Below are 17176 nucleotides of genomic sequence, written 5' to 3' on the forward strand. Positions count from 1 at the left end.
AATTATGGGGGTTGTATGGTCTGAGGGGTCCTGTGTAATGATGGGGGTAGTATGGGGGAGAAGATCCTGTGTAATGATGGGGGTAGTATGGGGGAGGGTGTCCTGTGTAATGATGGGGGTAGTATGGGGTAGGGGGTCCTGGGTAATGATGGGGGTAGTATGGGGGAGGGGATCCTGTGTAATGATCGGGGGTAGTAAGGTGGGGGGGGTCCTGTATAATGATGGGGGTAGTATGGGGGAGGGGGTCCTGTGTAATGATGGGGGTAGTATGGGGGAGGGGGTCCTGTGTAATGATGGGGGTAGTATGGGGGAGGGGATCCTGTGTAATGATGGGGGTAGTATGGGGAAGGGGGTCCTGTGTAATGATGAAGGTAGTATGGGGAGGGGATCCTGTGTAATGATGGGGGTAGTATGGGGGAGGGGATCCTGTGTAAAGATGGGGGTAGTATGGGGGATCCTGTGTAATGATGGGGGTAGTATGGGGGGTCCTGTATAATGATGGGGGTAGTAATTATCGGAATAACGTGCGATTAATGGTCTTGCTCTGGTTGAACCCGGACGGGCGTCCCTGTCCGGCACACACCGGGTTAAGCGGAGGAATGCGCCCGTAGCAGTCGGAGTGCCAACACATGAAGACAGAGCAGTAGATGAGTGTCTTGACCCCATTAGCTTGTGTCCCGTCAGAAAAGCACTAATTGCTCATTAAAAAAGCTTTAATGAACTTCTACATGAATGGCCGGGGCTCTTGAACCCGCTGCTTGGCTTCTGCCTCCTCCGGGAAGCCTTGTAGGGTGGAGAATGGAGGAGAGCTCTCGGGCACCAACACTCCCGGCTGATCGGCTTGTTGGCATTATTGAAGTAAAATGTTCATTTTGCCATGATTGGTCTGTAGAGTGCGGTTGGGGCCCCTCGCAGTGCCGCGTCGGGCCCCCCCGGACTCCAATTTTTGGCAAGGACTCTTGCCGTTGGTTTTTCTCCCATAACACTGGTCGGCTGATCGGCGTCTAATATAACTGACCTTTTTAAATTTCTTAAAAAAATTAGAGACCCCCGACCCGCTGCACGTTCGGCGTTGAGAACCTGGCATTTTGGCGCGGGCCCCTGGAAGGCACTGGTGGTGGCTGCCTATAAAACGCAGAAAGCTGTGGGTGCACCAAGTGGTACTTAAGTTTGTGCCAAGGAACAAATGCCCATGTAGGCCGGTGCAGTTAGGTGGCTCTGTTCCAGAATAGTATCTGGTTACAGCAGTCAGTGTAATCAGGTGTTAGGCCCCTTTTAGTGAGAGCCCCCCCCCCCCCCCCCACCACCAGTGATGTCATGGGTGATTCAGTGCCAAGTTATAAGCCAGGGCCCAGATTCAATAAGCAATTGCGCCTGCGTAACCATAGGTTACACAGCGCAATTGCTTACTTGCTCCGGCGTAGCGAATGCTCCTGATTCAGGAACATCGTAACGCCGACTGCAGCCTAAAATCTGCGTGGCATAAGGCTCTTATGCCACGCAGATTTTAGGCTGCATTCTTGCGATGGCCGCTAGGGGGCGTTCCCATTGTGCTCAGTGTATAATATGCAAATTGCATACTAACACCGATTCACAATGTTGCGCGGGCCCTGCGTACGCAAGGTACGGAGTTTCCGTACGGCGTCTTTAGCGTAAAGGCTGCCCCTTCTAATAGTAGGGGCAGCCAATGCTAAAGTATACCTGCCGTTCCCGCGTCGTGAAATTTGAATTTCACGTCGTTTGCGTAAGTGATTCGTGAATGGCGTTGGACGCCATTCACGTTCACTTGGAAGCAAATGACGTCCTTGCGACGTCATTTGCCGCAATGCACGTCGGGAAAGTTTCCCGACGGAGCATGCGCTCTACGCTCGACGCGGGAGCGCGCCTAATTTAAATGATTCCCGCCCCCTACGGGATCATTTACATTAGGCGCCCTTACGCAGGGCAATTTTAAAGAGCGCACACGCAATTTACGGAGCTACTGCTCCGTGAATCGCGCGCAGCGCAGATAATTTGCAGGGGCGCAGGGCAAAAACGCTGCCCTGTGCCTCCGTAAAAAAGGGGCAAATCGTACCTGAATCTGGGCCCAGGTTGGGAGGAGCCCTAGTCCAGTTGGGGCATGGGAGCCAAACACCCCATACCAGCCCAGATCTAATCAGCACGTGGAGGCCCTGGACAGGGCTGGAGCCAGGGGAGGAGCAGACCTGCATCCAGGAAAGCCGGTGATCTGACATGCTGGTTCCATGTATCATGGAAGTTCCAGCGCATGCGCGAACTGATGTGCTGAGATGGTTCCAGCTATCGGGAAAGTTCCTTCAAGCACTGAGCAGGTGCAAACTTGCTGACGGAAATCCCCGAACGGCGGCCGGCATCCAGGGCGACGTGGATTTTGAGGTAAGTGGCCAGTCGGCCTCACGTCCTCGCTGCGCTCGGACGGCTCGCTTCGCTCGCTCGGCCTCCTGGCTCTTTTTTTAACATCCTCCAATCCACGGGGATGTTAAAGAATGAGCCTGGATGCCGGGCGAGGTTCGGGGATTTCCGTCGGGAAGTTTGCGCCTGCGCAGTCAGTGGAGGAACTTCCCCCATAGGGGAACATTGAGGACAAGTCACCGGCTGTGGATTCTCCAACCTTTAGGGAGGTGGAGACTAGGATGGATTGCAATTGGCCTTTTAGACCAAGCCAAGGGTGCGGCTATTCCCCACGAGGGTCCCGGGGAAAGGTGTACCCATGGAGGAGGTGCCTACCTATGTGAATATTCCTTCCTTTGGGGATTTATTGGTCAATGACCGGGAATGTGGAGGCCTCCGGCTTGGATTGGGCACAATATGGCGGGGGGGGGGGGGGTTTGGCCTCAGCAGGAGGGATAGTGTTCTAGCAAAGACAGGAGCAGGGCAGGGGCCAACATTATGACATCACACCCTGGTTCCCGGATGTAAACAAAGCCGCGATCGCTGTCAGCATGAGATCGGTGAATTTTTTTTCTCGCTCTCATGCTCTCCACCCTGGAGAAGAGATGTGGGGTCTTATTTTTTTTTTGGGCCCTTTATTTAAGTCTTGTATGTTCTGTTTATAACGGAAGGCTCCATTGTTTGTTTTTTTTCTTCTTTATTTTTCTTTCCACTGTTATTTTTAAAAAGGCCGTCGCCCTCCCCGAATTCCATCCTTCAGCTCCAGCCGAATGTTGCAGGACCCCCCTGACCCAGCATTGTGATTCTCCATAATGACAGGAAGTGGGATAAGTGGCGGCACTTGTATGACTCCATCTACCTTGAGTGCTACTTCCTGTAATAGACGCTCATTGATTGTCCATCTGGAACCCCCCCAACCAGCTCGTCCCTCCCACCAACTCATCCCTCCCACCATCTCATCCCTTCCACCATCTCATCCCTTCCACCATCTCATCCCTTCCACCATCTCATCCCTTCCACCAACTCATCCCTCCCACCAACTCATCCCTCCCACCAACTCATCCCTTCCACCAACTCATCCCTTCCACCATCTCATCCCTTCCACCATCTCATCCCTTCCACCATCTCATCCCTTCCACCATCTCATCCCTTCCACCAACTCATCCCTCCCACCAACTCATCCCTCCCACCAACTCATCCCTTCCACCAACTCATCCCTTCCACCATCTCATCCCTTCCACCATCTCATCCCTTCCACCAACTCATCCCTTCCACCAACTCGTCCCTTCCACCATCTCGTCCCTTCCACCATCTCGTCCCTTCCACCAACTCGTCCCTTCCACCATCTCATCCCTTCCACCAACTCATCCCTACCACCAACTCATCCCTCCCACCAACTCATCCCTCCCACCAACTCATCCCTACCACCAACTCATCCCTCCCACCAACTCATCCCTCCCACCAACTCATCCCTTCCACCAACTCGTCCCTACCACCAACTCATCCCTTCCACCAACTCATCCCTTCCACCATCTCATCCCTTCCACCAACTCATCCCTACCACCAACTCATCCCTCCCACCAACTCATCCCTTCCACCAACTCATCCCTTCCACCATCTCATCCCTTCCACCATCTCATCCCTTCCACCAACTCATCCCTTCCACCAACTCATCCCTCCCACCATCTCGTCCCTTCCACCAACTCGTCCCTTCCACCAACTCGTCCTTCCACCAACTCATCCCTTCCACCATCTCATCCCTTCCACCAACTCATCCCTTGCACCATCTCATCCCTTCCACCATCTCATCCCTTCCACCATTTCATCCCTTCCACCAACTCATCCCTTCCACCAACTCATCCCTCCCACCAACTCATCCCTTCCACCAACTCATCCCTTCCACCATCTCATCCCTTCCACCATCTCATCCCTTCCACCATCTCATGCCTTCCACCAACTCATCCCTTCCACCAACTCATGCCTTCCACCAACTCATTCCTTTCCACCATCTCACCCCTTCCACCAACTCACCCCTTCCACCAACTCATCCCTCCCACTATCTCATCCCTTCCACCAACTCATCCCTCCCACCAACTCGTCCCTCCCACCAACTCCCTCCCACCAACTCGTCCCTCCCACCAACTCGTCCCTTCCACCAACTCGTCCCTCCCACCAACTCGTCCCTTCCACCAATTCTTCCCTTCCACCAACTCTTCCCTTCCACCAACTCTTCCCTTCCACCAACTCTTCCCTTTCACCAACTCTTCCCTTTCACCAACTCATCCCTTTCACCAACTCTTCCCTTTCACCAACTCTTCCCTTCCACCAACTCATCCCTCCCACCAACTCTTCCCTCCCACCAACTCTTCCCTCCCACCAACTTGTCTCTCCCACCAACTCGTCCCTCCCACCAACTCGTTCCTCCCACCAACTCTTTCCTCCCACCAACTCTACCCTTCCACCAACTCTACCCTTCCACCAACTCTACCCTTCCACCAACTCATCCCTTCCACCTACTAATCCCTTCCACCAACTCATCCCTTCCACCAACTCATCCCTTCCACCAACTCATCCCTTCCACCAACTCATCCCTTCCACCAACTCATCTCTCCCAACAACTCATCCCTTCCACCAACTCATCCCTCCCACCAACTCTTCCCTCCCACCAACTCTTCCCTTCCACCAACTCTTCCCTTCCACCAACTCTTCCCTTCCACCAACTCATCCCTTCCACCAGCTCATCCCTCCCACCAGCTCATCCCTCCCACCAACTCTTTCCTCCCTCCAACTCTTCCCTTCCACCAACTCTTCCCTTCCACCAACTCATTCCTTTCCACCAACTCATCCCTCCCACCAACTATTCCCTCCCACCAACTATTCCCTTCCACCAACTCTTCCCTTCCACCAACTCTTCCCTTCCACCAACTCATCCCTTCCACCAACTCATCCCTTCCACCAACTCATCCCTTCTACTAACCAATCCCTACCACCAACTCATCCCTTCCACCAACTCATCCCTCCCACCAACTCATCCACCAACTCATCCCTTCCACCAACTCATCCACCAACTCATCCCTTCCACCAACCACCACTGTGTGCAAAACAGCTGAGTGATATCACACCATCACCAATACTGATGGGAAGGGAAGGGGGGGTCATTGTGTTAACTAGAATTTAATAGTAATCTCTGGGGGTGGGGGTCATGGTGTTCACTAGAATTTTATTGTAATCTCTGGGGGTAGGGGGGGGTCATAGTGTTCACTAGAATTTAATAGTAATCTCTGGGGGTGGGGGTCATAGCGTTCACTATAATTTGATAGTAATCTCTGGGGGTGGGGTCATAGTGTTCACTAGAATTTAATAGTCATCTCTGGGGGTGGGGTGGGTCATTGTGCCAGGAACGCTCCCTTGGTTATGGCTGGAGGGAGGAAGCAATGACATTTTTGTGGTGAGACGTTGATGCTAAACCCCAATTAGGATAAAACAGAAATGAAATCCATCGACTCGCTATTATGTTGCATTATCTTTCCTAAGTGACCGCAGAGATACAATGATACTCTTTAGGTCTATATATAGGCAAAACAATAATAATTAAGGAATATTACGATTTTCTTTGCCATACAGACACATTTCCCCAAGTTTTATCCCATGTCTTAATTATTCCGCGCGAATTCCAGCACTTCTTTCCTACTAGAAAATTACTCAGAACCCCCAAACATTTTATATATTTTTTAGCAGACACCCTAGGGAATAAAATGGCGGTCGTTGCAACTTTTTTTTGTCACACAGTATGCGCGCGGTAATTTTTCAAACACAATTTTTTTTGAAAATATTTATTTTTTATGAATTAAAAAAAAGAAAGAAAAAAAAACAGTAAAGTTAGCCCAATTTTTTTGTATAATGTCAAAGATGATGATACGCCGAGTAAATAGATACCTAATAAGTCACGCTTTAAAATTGCGCGCACTCGTGGTATGGCGCCAAACATCTTTACTTACAAAGGCGATGCTTTAAAAAAAAATTAACAGGTTACATGTTTAGAGTTACAGAGGAGGTCTAGTGCTAGAATTATTGCTCATGTTCTGATGTTCGTGGCGATACCTCACATGTGTGGTTTGAACGTTGTTTACATATGCGTGCAAGCTCGCGAGGACAGGGGCGCTTAATTTTTTTTTTTTTTTTATTAAAAAAAACATTTTTTTACACTTTCAAGTAAAAAAAAAAAAATGTGATCACTTTTATTACTATTACAAGGAATAGTGCGTGACAGGTCCTCTTTATGATGTGACAGGTGACAGGTCCTCTTTATATCATGACAGGTACTCTTTATGATGTGACAGGTCCTCTTTATATCATGACAGGTCCTCTTTATGGCGTGACAGGTGACAGGTCCTCTTTATATCATGACAGGTCCTCTTTATGGAGTGATAGGTGACATGTCCTCTTTATGGGGTGACAGGTCCTCTTTATATCATGACAGGTCCTCTTTATGGCATGACATAAATATAAAAATCCTTATTAATTTCTCAGAGAGGTACAGTGTTTAATTTTTTTTTTTTTAAAGAATGGAAAAAAAAATATTAAGAATCATATAAAATATTATATTATGTAAAAATACTGCAGTATGAAATTATAATATAATATAATCAATCAGAGTATGTAAAAAATAAAAATAAAATCCTGATTAATGCCCCAGAGAAGTACAGTATTTAAAAAAAAAAATGTTTTTAAAAGAATGGAAAATAAAATATTAAGATTTTTTTTATATACTGCAGTATGCAATTATAATATAATCAATCATAGTATGTAAAAAAAAAATAATAATAAAATCCCGATCAATTGCCCAGAGAGGTACAGTTTTTTTATTATTTAATTTTTTAAAGAATGAAAATAAAAATATTAAGATTTTTTTTTTACAAACTGCATACTGCAGTATGCAATTATAATATAATATAATATAATCAATCAGAGTATGTAAAAAAAAAAAAAATCCTGATTATTGCCCCAGAGAGGTACAGTATTAAAAAAAAAATCTTTTAAAAGAATGGAAAATAAAATATTACGATTTTTTTTATATACTGCAGTATGCAATTATAAAATAATCAATCATAGTATGTAAAAAAAAATAATAAAATCCCGATCAATTGCCCAGAGAGGTACAGTTTTTTTTCTTAAATTTTTTTAAAGAATGAAAATAAAAATATTAAGATTTTTTTTTACAAACTGCATACTGCAGTATGCAATTATAATATAATATAATATAATCAATCAGAGTATGTAAAAAAAAAAATCCTGATTAATGCCCCAGAGAAGTACAGTATTTTAAAAAAAATGTTTTTAAAAGAATGGAAAATAAAATATTAAGAATTTTTTTTATATACTGCAGTATGCAATTATAATATAATCAATCATAGTATGTAAAAAAAAAAAAAATCCCGATCAATTGCCCAGAGAGGTACAGTTTTTTTTTATTTAATTTTTTTAAAGAATGAAAATAAAAATATTAAGATTTTTTTTTTACAAACTGCATACTGCAGTATGCAATTATAATATAATATAATATAATCAATCAGAGTATGTAAAAAAAAAAAAAAAAAAAAATCCTGATTAATGCCCCAGAGAGGTACAGTATTTTTAAAAAAAATATTTTAAAAGAATGGAAAATAAAATATTAAGAATATTTTTTTACATACTGCAGTATGCAATTATAATATAATCAATCATAGTATGTAAAAAAATAAATTAAAAAAAATCCCGATCAATTGCCCAGAGAGGTACAGTTTTTTTATTATTTAATTTTTTAAAGAATGAAAATAAAAATATTAAGATTTTTTTTTTACAAACTGCATACTGCAGTATGCAATTATAATATAATATAATATAATCAATCAGAGTATGTAAAAAAAAAAAAAATCCTGATTATTGCCCCAGAGAGGTACAGTATTAAAAAAAAAAATCTTTTAAAAGAATGGAAAATAAAATATTAAGATTTTTTTTTAATATACTGCAGTATGCAATTATAAAATAATCAATTATAGTATGTAAAAAAAATTTATAAAATCCCGATCAATTGCCCAGAGAGGTACAGTTTTTTTTTCTTAAATTTTAGAATGAAAATAAAAATATTAAGATTTTTTTTACAAACTACATACTGCAGTATGAAATTATAATATAATCAATCAGAGTATGTAAAAAAATAAAATAAAATCCTGATTAATGCCCCAGAGAGGTACAGTATTTAAAAAAAAATATTTTAAAAGAATGGAAAATAAAATATTAAGATTTTTTTTATATACTGCAGTATGCAATTATAAAATAATCAATCATAGTATGTAAAAAAAAAATAATAATAAAATCCCGATCAATTGCCCAGAGAGGTACAGTTTTTTTTTCTTAGATTTTTTTAAAGAATAAAAAAAATATTAAGATTTTTTTTACAAACTGCATACTGCAGTATGAAATGATAATATAATATAATCAATCAGAGTATGTAAAAAAAATTAATAAAATCCCGATTAATGCCCCAGAGAGGTACAGTATTTAAAAAAAAATATTTTAAAAGAATGGAAAATAAAATATTAAGATTTTTTTTTATATACTGCAGTATGCAATTATAAAATAATCAATCATAGTATGTAAAAAAAAAATAATAATAAAATCCCGATCAATTGCCCAGAGAGGTACAGTTTGTTTTAAAAAAGTATTTAAAAAATAATTATTTTAAAAGAATGGAAAATAAGATTTTTTTTTATATACTGCAGTATGCAATTATAATATAATCAATCATAGTATGTAAAAAAATAAAAAAAAAAATAAAATCCCAATTAATTGCCCAGAGAGGTACAGTTTTTTTTTTATTAAATTTTTTTAAAGAATGAAAATAAAAATATTAAGATTTTTTTTTTTTTACAAACTGCATACTGCAGTATGCAATTATAATATAATATAATCAAGCATAGTATGTAAAAAAGAAGTTCAGTTTAAAAAAAAAATAAAAAATTATATAAAAACATAAAAATAAATCCTGATCAATTCCCGACGGCCAGTAGGGTCGATTTCTGCTGGAAACGTACAATTTTAACGCAGAATCTCGCTGCCAGCTTCAGCCCACGTGAATGAGCCCTTTACCACCTTTTTCTTACTTTGGTTATAAGATTAATTTTTATTTCTTTTTTTTTTCTTTTTTTTTATATTATCTAGAGTTCTCCTTTAATATTGCAAATGCCTGCAGTGCATGCACTTCAATGGGTGTAAGGCCCCCATTCACACTTGTGCGACTTGTCATGCGACTTTGGACCCCAAAGTCGCACGCATGGCAAGTCGCACCCCATGTTTCCCAACGACTACCGTTCATATCTGTGCGACTCAAAGTTGCAGCGACTTTAAGGTAGTTCCTGCACTACTTTGGTCCGACCTTCATGTAACTTGAGGGCCTATAGACTTCAATATGAAACCCTCAAAAGTTGAAGTGTGAATGGGCCCTTTAGCGGCACTTGGAAAGGGTCACATAGAATGTCGATCTCTTAAACCGCAGTTGTTTTACCTCTTCAGATTTACTAAGCCGTTTCTTTTTTTCTCCCGCAGGATCCTCAGCAACAATAAGATTACCGCGCTGAGGAACGGATCTTTCTACGGACTTCAGGAATTGGAGAAGCTGTAAGTAAAATGAAAATGTAATTTAAAAGTTTAAACTCCACTAAATACAAGCCTGTCCACTGCCAGCATGCCACCCATGTTCTTGGTGTGGAAGCAGTGGTCTCTCTGCAGAAGCTGGACACGCCCCCTGCTGAGTCAGACTCTGAGTCAGACCTCTCCAATCAGCAGGGAGCATTAGCACTGATGATTGCAGAGCTATAGGTTGAGCTAAGCAGGGGGCTTATATATATATATATATATATATATATATATATATATATATATATAATTTATTTATTTATTTATTTAAATGCTTATTGAGAGCGCAGTCATTACCAGCAGGCCTCGATGCACTCAATATATATTCAGGCCCCATCACTTGTCTCCACCCCCTACCCACCTCTGAGCGCCGTCCCTTGTCTCCACCCCTACCCACCTCTGAGCGCCATCCCTTGTCTCCACCCCCTACCCACCTCCAAGCACCGTCCCTTGTCTCCACCCCCTACCCACCTCCGTGCACATCCCTTGTCTCCACCCCCTACCCACCTCCGAGCACCGTCCCTTGTCTCCACCCCCTACCCACCTCCGTGCACCGTCCCTTGTCTCCACCCCCTACCCACCTCCGTGCACCGTCCCTTGTCTCCACCCCCTACCCACCTCCAAGCACCGTCCCTTGTCTCCACCCCCTACCCACCTCCGTGCACATCCCTTGTCTCCACCCCCTACCCACCTCCAAGCACCGTCCCTTGTCTCCACCCCCTACCCACCTCCGTGCACCGTCCCTTGTCTCCACCCCCTACCCACCTCCGAGCACCGTCCCTTGTCTCCACCCCCTACCCACCTCCGAGCACATCCTTTGGTTCCACCCATACCCACCTCTGAGCACCGTCCCTTGTCTCCACCCCCTACCCACCTCCAAGCACCGTCCCTTGTCTCCACCCCCTACCCACCTCCGTGCACATCCCTTGTCTCCACCCCCTACCCACCTCCGAGCACCGTCCCTTGTCTCCACCCCCTACCCACCTCCGTGCACCGTCCCTTGTCTCCACCCCCTACCCACTTCCGAGGACGTCCCTTGGTTTCACCCATACCCACCTCCGAGCACCGTCCCATGTCTGCACCCCCTATCCACCTCCAAGCACCGTCTCTTGGTTCCACCCCCTACCAACCTCCCAGTATGGCCCCTTTTAGAGAATACAGAACCGAGTATCATTTTATGATGCTAAATAATTTTGTATGCAATTTCTTAATGAGTTTAAAGCGGAGCTCCGCTGAAAAAAAAAATATTAAAAGCCAGCAGCTACAAATACTGCAGCTGCTGACTTTTAATATCGGCACACTTACCTGTCCTGGAGTCCAGCGCCGTCCGCAGCAGAGGACAAGCGATCGCTCGTCATTCTGCTGCCCCCCCCCGCCATCCTCGGTGAGGGAACCAGGAAGTGAAGCGCGCGCTGCGCCTGCTGACTTGCTCCTGCTGTGCTCTGGGAGCCGAGTGTTCCCAGAACACAACTGGGGGACGGGGGGATGGGAGGTGACATCCTGCCTGCAGTCTGCCCGCAGACTGTGGCCGTAAGTGGGTGCAAATACCTGTCTTTCTGTTGCAAAACGTTGTAAATAAGTATTTTTTCTCCTTCACTAATTGGCATTAATGAGGTGGCACTGATGATGAGGCACTTATATGTGGCAATGATAAGCATCACTTATGGGCACTGATAGGGGTCACTGATGAGCACTGATAGGTGGCACTGATAAATGGCACTGGAGGGCACTTATAGGCGACATTGAGGGCACTGGTTGGTACTGATGGGTGGCTCTGAAAGATGGCACTGATAGGCAGCACTGATCAGGAGGCATTGGCAGGCATCACTGATGGGCACAGATTGGCATCCCTGGTGGGCTCTAGTGGGTATACTTGATGGTCATGGGTGGGCATCCTCAATGGTTCTGCACTGATTATCAATGCGCTGATTATCAGCGCAGACCCCCCCCTGTCAGGAGAGCAGGTGATCGGCTCTCCTCTACTCACGTCTGTTAGTGCGAGTAAAGGAAAAGGCGATACACGGCTTTTCCTGTTTACACTGTGATCAGCTGTGATTGGACACAGCTGATCACATGATAAAGAGCCGCCGTCATAGGCTGTTTACCTAGATCAAAGATGCGGTGTGTCAGACCGAGAATGGGAGAACTAAAGACTGATACACCACACCACCGGTCGGCCCTGTAGAACCGCGGCCAATCCTGCTGAACATCATATGACGCCCTGTCAGGATAGCAGAACCACTTCCCGGCCGTCATTTTGCTATATGGTGGGCAGGAAGTGGTTAAAGTTAAAGTGGTTCTAAAGGTTTTTTTTACCTTAATGCATGCTATGCATTAGGGTGCAAACCTTCTGGTATACTTACCTGTGCCCCCTCTTGATCCAGCAATGTGCATGAGAGCAGCGGCTCTCCCGGGTCTCTCTCTCCTCATCGGCACACGCAGCAGCGGGACCCATTGGCTCACTGCCTGTGGCTGACAGCAGTTGGAGCCAATGGGTTCCACTGCTGTATGCACCCAATGAGAAGAGAGCAGGGGGCGGGGCCATGCTGCACTCGGTGTGTGAATGGACACACAGAGCACGTCTCGGGAGCGAGCCTGCTCGAGTGCCCTCATAGCAATAGGCTTGCTATTGGGGGGCACTCGGGAGCGGGAAGGAGCCAGGGTCGGTGGCGGGGACCCAAAAAAAGAAGGGGATGGGGGCTGCTCTGTGCAAAACCATTACAGAGCAGGTAAGTATTAAAAAAATTATAATTAAATCCTTTTCTTTAGAACTACTTTAAGAATACATAGAAGGCACCCAAAGGAGGGGAGGGGACCACAAGGCACGAAGGGGCTGCTAGAAGTTAATTAAGTTTCAACTTCCTTTTTAATAGGTTCATTATGCCGTTGGGGGGGGGGGTGAAAGGGCCGGAAGGATCAGCCAACCACGTGGCCACTGTGATTGGCTATCACAGTGTCACATGATCGGGAGTTGGTCCTATCGGTGAGAACTGAGAGCTCGACCACTGTGCTAGGAGGATGAAGAGAAGGTTCTAACGTCAATGGACACATATGTGTGGTGTGTGGGCATTAAAGTCCCACCCTCTTTGTTGCTGCACAAAAGGGGTGGAGGCAGTGGCAGTGCGCACTGAGCGCAGGAACGCAGGAGCGCCGCACCCTCTCTCCTGCACCGTTCTATTACCATAGGTAGATTCATGCATTGTAGGAATCTATCTATGGTCACTGCTGACACCCCCTATTCAGGTGTCCGGACCCTTTTCGGGTGTCGGGTAGGGTGACCACGTGTCCCGGATTGCCCGGGACAGTCCCGCATTTTGCAGGTCTGTCCCGGGCACCTTCATTTCAGGACAATACAGTGTCCCGGAATGAAACTGACACAGCCACCCCCCCAAGCCAAACTAATGCCCCCCAAACAAAAGGGGGCCACATCACTGCTTTACTCACTGACAGTACTTGTCCTGGCCGGGAATGCCTGGAGGAGCACAATCCCTGCCTCCTGCTTGTGATTGGAGAAATTATAAATCCCGCCTCTTGTGTCTAATCACTGTGCTGTGATTCGTTACAGCACAAGCTGATTTTTGGGAAGGGGGGAGTGTCCCTGAATGGTATTTTGGAAATGTGGTCACCCTAGTGTCGGGCACCTGAATTACAGCGGTGGGGGTGTTTTTTGGTAGCGCCTGATTAGAGCCGAGCGCCATGTTGGGTGTTCGCTGTTCACTCAGCTGTATGTTAGGAAAGCGAAAGAATTCGCTTTGCTAACACTGAATCCGCCTCTCAGCCAATCAGGTGTTCGGCTCTGTTACTGGTCACCTAATTAGCTGAAACGTCAGGCGCCGTGATTGGACGCCTGACAGAGGACGGAAGAAGACATGGAGGAACACCAAAAAATTATTACAGATAAAGTCTGCTTTATATTCCTAGGATAAAATTGTATGATAACGTCTCATGTTCAAGTATGGGGACAAGGCCAAGTCAGCTAAGAACTACAAAAAAACAAAAAGAACAGCAAATTGAAGGCAATGCTTACATGGGGACAAGGCCAAGGGGACAAGGCCAAGCCATGGGGACAAGGCCAAGGGGACAAAGCCATGTCAGCTAATAACTACAAAAGCCTTGGGAACAAGGCTAAGCCATAGGGACAAGGCCAAGCCATGGGGTCAAGGCCAAGGGGACAAGGCCAAGCCATGGGGTCAAGGCCAAGGGCACAAGGCCAAGCCATGGGGTCAATGCCAAGGGGACAAGGCCAAGCCATGGGGACAAGACCAAGGATACAAGGCCAAGCCATGGGGTCAAGGTCAAGGGGACAAGGCCAAGCCATGGGGACAAGGCCAAGGGGACAAAGCCGCCATGTCAGCTAATAACTACAAAAGCCTTGGGGACAAGGCTAAGCCATAGGGACAAGGCCAAGCCATGGGGTCAAGGCCAAGGGAACAAGACCAAGCCATGGGGTCAAGGCCAAGGGCATAAGGCCAAGCCATGGGGACAAGGCCAAGCCATTGGGTCAAGGCCAAGGGGACAAGGCCAAGTCAGCTAAGGACTACAAAAAAAGCCATGGGGACAAGGCCAAGGGGACAAGGCCAAGTCAGCTAAGAACTACAAAAAAAACAGCAAATTGAAGGCAATGCTTACAGAAAGTAATATTAGGTAAGTGAGGAAAAAAGGAATGAGGATGAAGTAGAGGACCACGTTATGCTTCTACGGGTCCTCCTCCCACTATGGGAATAGTAATGGGAATTTGAAGTTCTCTGCCTGTGGGAACCTCTCCGTGACTCTGACAGAATCCATTACAAATGACGGAAAGATCAGGGTAGACGTTGGGCCTCGAGAAAGTTCGAGTACGGGACTGAGCCATTCTCTGTTTTCCAAAAGTATAAAATACCAAAGTAAAAAACTAGAACAAGTACGTCTATATCCCGGCCGGCCTCTACCAGCCTTTTCCCAGAAGACTTGAAGTAAGTTCTAAAAACACTGTTTACTTTTTAGGAATATTGGTCCGACAAAAGTCTTCTTTTAATTCCGAGGGGAAGAACGCGTCAACACTGACCCATTCATTGGCTCTGATGGAGGACCTGCACAATGTTGAAAGCCATTCCCTCCACACACAGAAGTTCTCAGCCTGTGGGAACCTCGATGTGACAGAATTCATTACAAATGACGGAAAGTTCAGGGTAGACGTTAGGCCTTGAGAAAGTGAGAATACGGGGCTGGGCCATTTTCTGTTTTCCAAAGTATATAATTCCAAACAAGGCAAAAAAGTATAACTCCGTACGTCTACATCCCAGCCGGCCTCATTTCTACCAGCGTTTTCCCAGAAGACTCAGAATAAGTTCTAAAAACACCATTAACTTTTTAATGAATATTGGTCTGACAAAAAGTCTTCTTTTAACTCTAAGGGGAAGAACGTTCCAACACTGAACCTTTCATTGGCTCTGATGGAGGACCTGCAGGATATTTTACGCCGTTCCCTCCACACACAGAATTTGAAGTTCTCTGCCTGTGGGAACTTTCTATGTGACTTCTGACAGAATCCATTACAAATGACGCAAAGATCTAAGTAGATGTTATGTCTTGAGAAAGTGCGAGTACGGGGCTGGGACATTTTCTGTTTCCAAAAGTATATAATACCAAACAAAGTGAAAAACTAGAACCCTTACATCTACATCTTGACTGGCGTCAATTCTACAAGCGTTTTCCCAGAAGACTTTTAAAACTGCCGTTTACTTTTCATGACTATTGGTCTGACAAAAGCCTGCTTTTTAACTCTGAGGGGAAGAACGCCCTAACACTGACCCATTCATTGGCTCTGACGGAGGACCTGCGCCACAAAATTGAACGCCATTCTCTCCACATACGGAATTTGACGTTCTCCTCCTGTGGGAACCTCTCTGTGACTTAGGCCTTGAGAAAGTGAGAATACGGGTCTTTTTTCTGTTTTCCAAAGTATATAATTCCAAACACAAAAAAATCAACGACAACCTCGTACGTCTACATCTTGGCCGACCTCCTTTCTACCAGTGAATTCCCAGAAGGCTTGGAGGAAGTTCTAAAAACACAGTTGACTTTGTAGGAATATTGGCCTGACAAAAGTCTCCTTTTCACTCCAAGGGGAAGAACGCTGAAACACTGACCCATTGGCTCTGATGGGGGATCTGCACCACAACATTTCCTACCACATGCAGAATTTGAAGTTCTCCTCCTATGGGAACCTCTTTGTGACTTAGGCCTTGAGAAAGTGCAAATACGAGGCTGGGTCATTTTCTGTTTTTTAAAGTACATAAAATCTACAACCCTGCACGTCTATGTCCCGGCCGGCCTCCTTGTTACCAGTGGATTCCCAGAAGGCTTGAAGAAAGTTCTATAAAAACGCCGTTAACTTTTTTAGGAATATTGGTCTGACAAAAGTCTTCTTTTAACTCCGAGGGGAAGAATGCGCCAACACTGACCAATTGGCTCTGATGGGGGACCTGCACCATGATGTTATACGCCATTCCCTCCACACACAGAATTTGAAGTTCTCCTCCTGTGGGAACCTCTCTGTGACTCTGACAGAATCCATTACAAATGACGGAAAGATCGGGGTAGACGTTAGGCCTTGAGAAAGTGCGAGTACAAGATTGGCCCATTTTCTGTTTTCTAAAGTATATAATTCCAAACAACGCAAAAAAATCTACAACCCCCGTACGTCTACATGCCGGCCGGCCTCCTTTCTACCAGCGGATTCCCAGAAGGTTTGGAGGAAGTTCTCAAAACGCTGTTGACTTTTTAGGAATATTGGTCTGACAAAAGTCTCCTTTTTAACTCCAAGGGGAAGAAAGCGCCAACACTGACCCATTGGCTCTGATGGAAGATCTGCGCCACGATATTGCACGCCATTCCCACCGCATGCAGAATTTTAAGTTCTCCTCCTGTGGGAACCTCTCTGTGACTTAGGCCTTGAGAAAGTGCGAATACGGGGCTGGGCCATTTTCTGTTTTCTAAAGTATATAAATCCAAACAACCCAAAAAAATCTACAACCCTCGTACGTCTACATCCCGGCCGGCCTCCTTTCTACCAGTGGATACCCAGAAGGCTCGAAGGAAGTTCTAAGAACAC

At 45.5% G+C, this 17176-nt stretch overlaps 1 protein-coding gene across 1 annotated transcript in view; it reads left to right on the forward strand.

The window, feature by feature from the left end:
- ADGRA2 (adhesion G protein-coupled receptor A2) overlaps positions 1-17176 on the forward strand; it is a 258205-nt gene that overhangs the window by 101836 nt on the left and 139193 nt on the right. The window contains exon 2 of the mRNA XM_040342182.1: positions 9994-10065. Within this exon, the coding sequence (XP_040198116.1) occupies positions 9994-10065 (72 nt within the window). The remainder of the gene's footprint in view (positions 1-9993; positions 10066-17176) is intronic.

The sequence above is a fragment of the Rana temporaria genome, chromosome 3 (assembly GCF_905171775.1).
Source record: "Rana temporaria chromosome 3, aRanTem1.1, whole genome shotgun sequence".
NCBI lineage: Eukaryota > Metazoa > Chordata > Amphibia > Anura > Ranidae > Rana > Rana temporaria.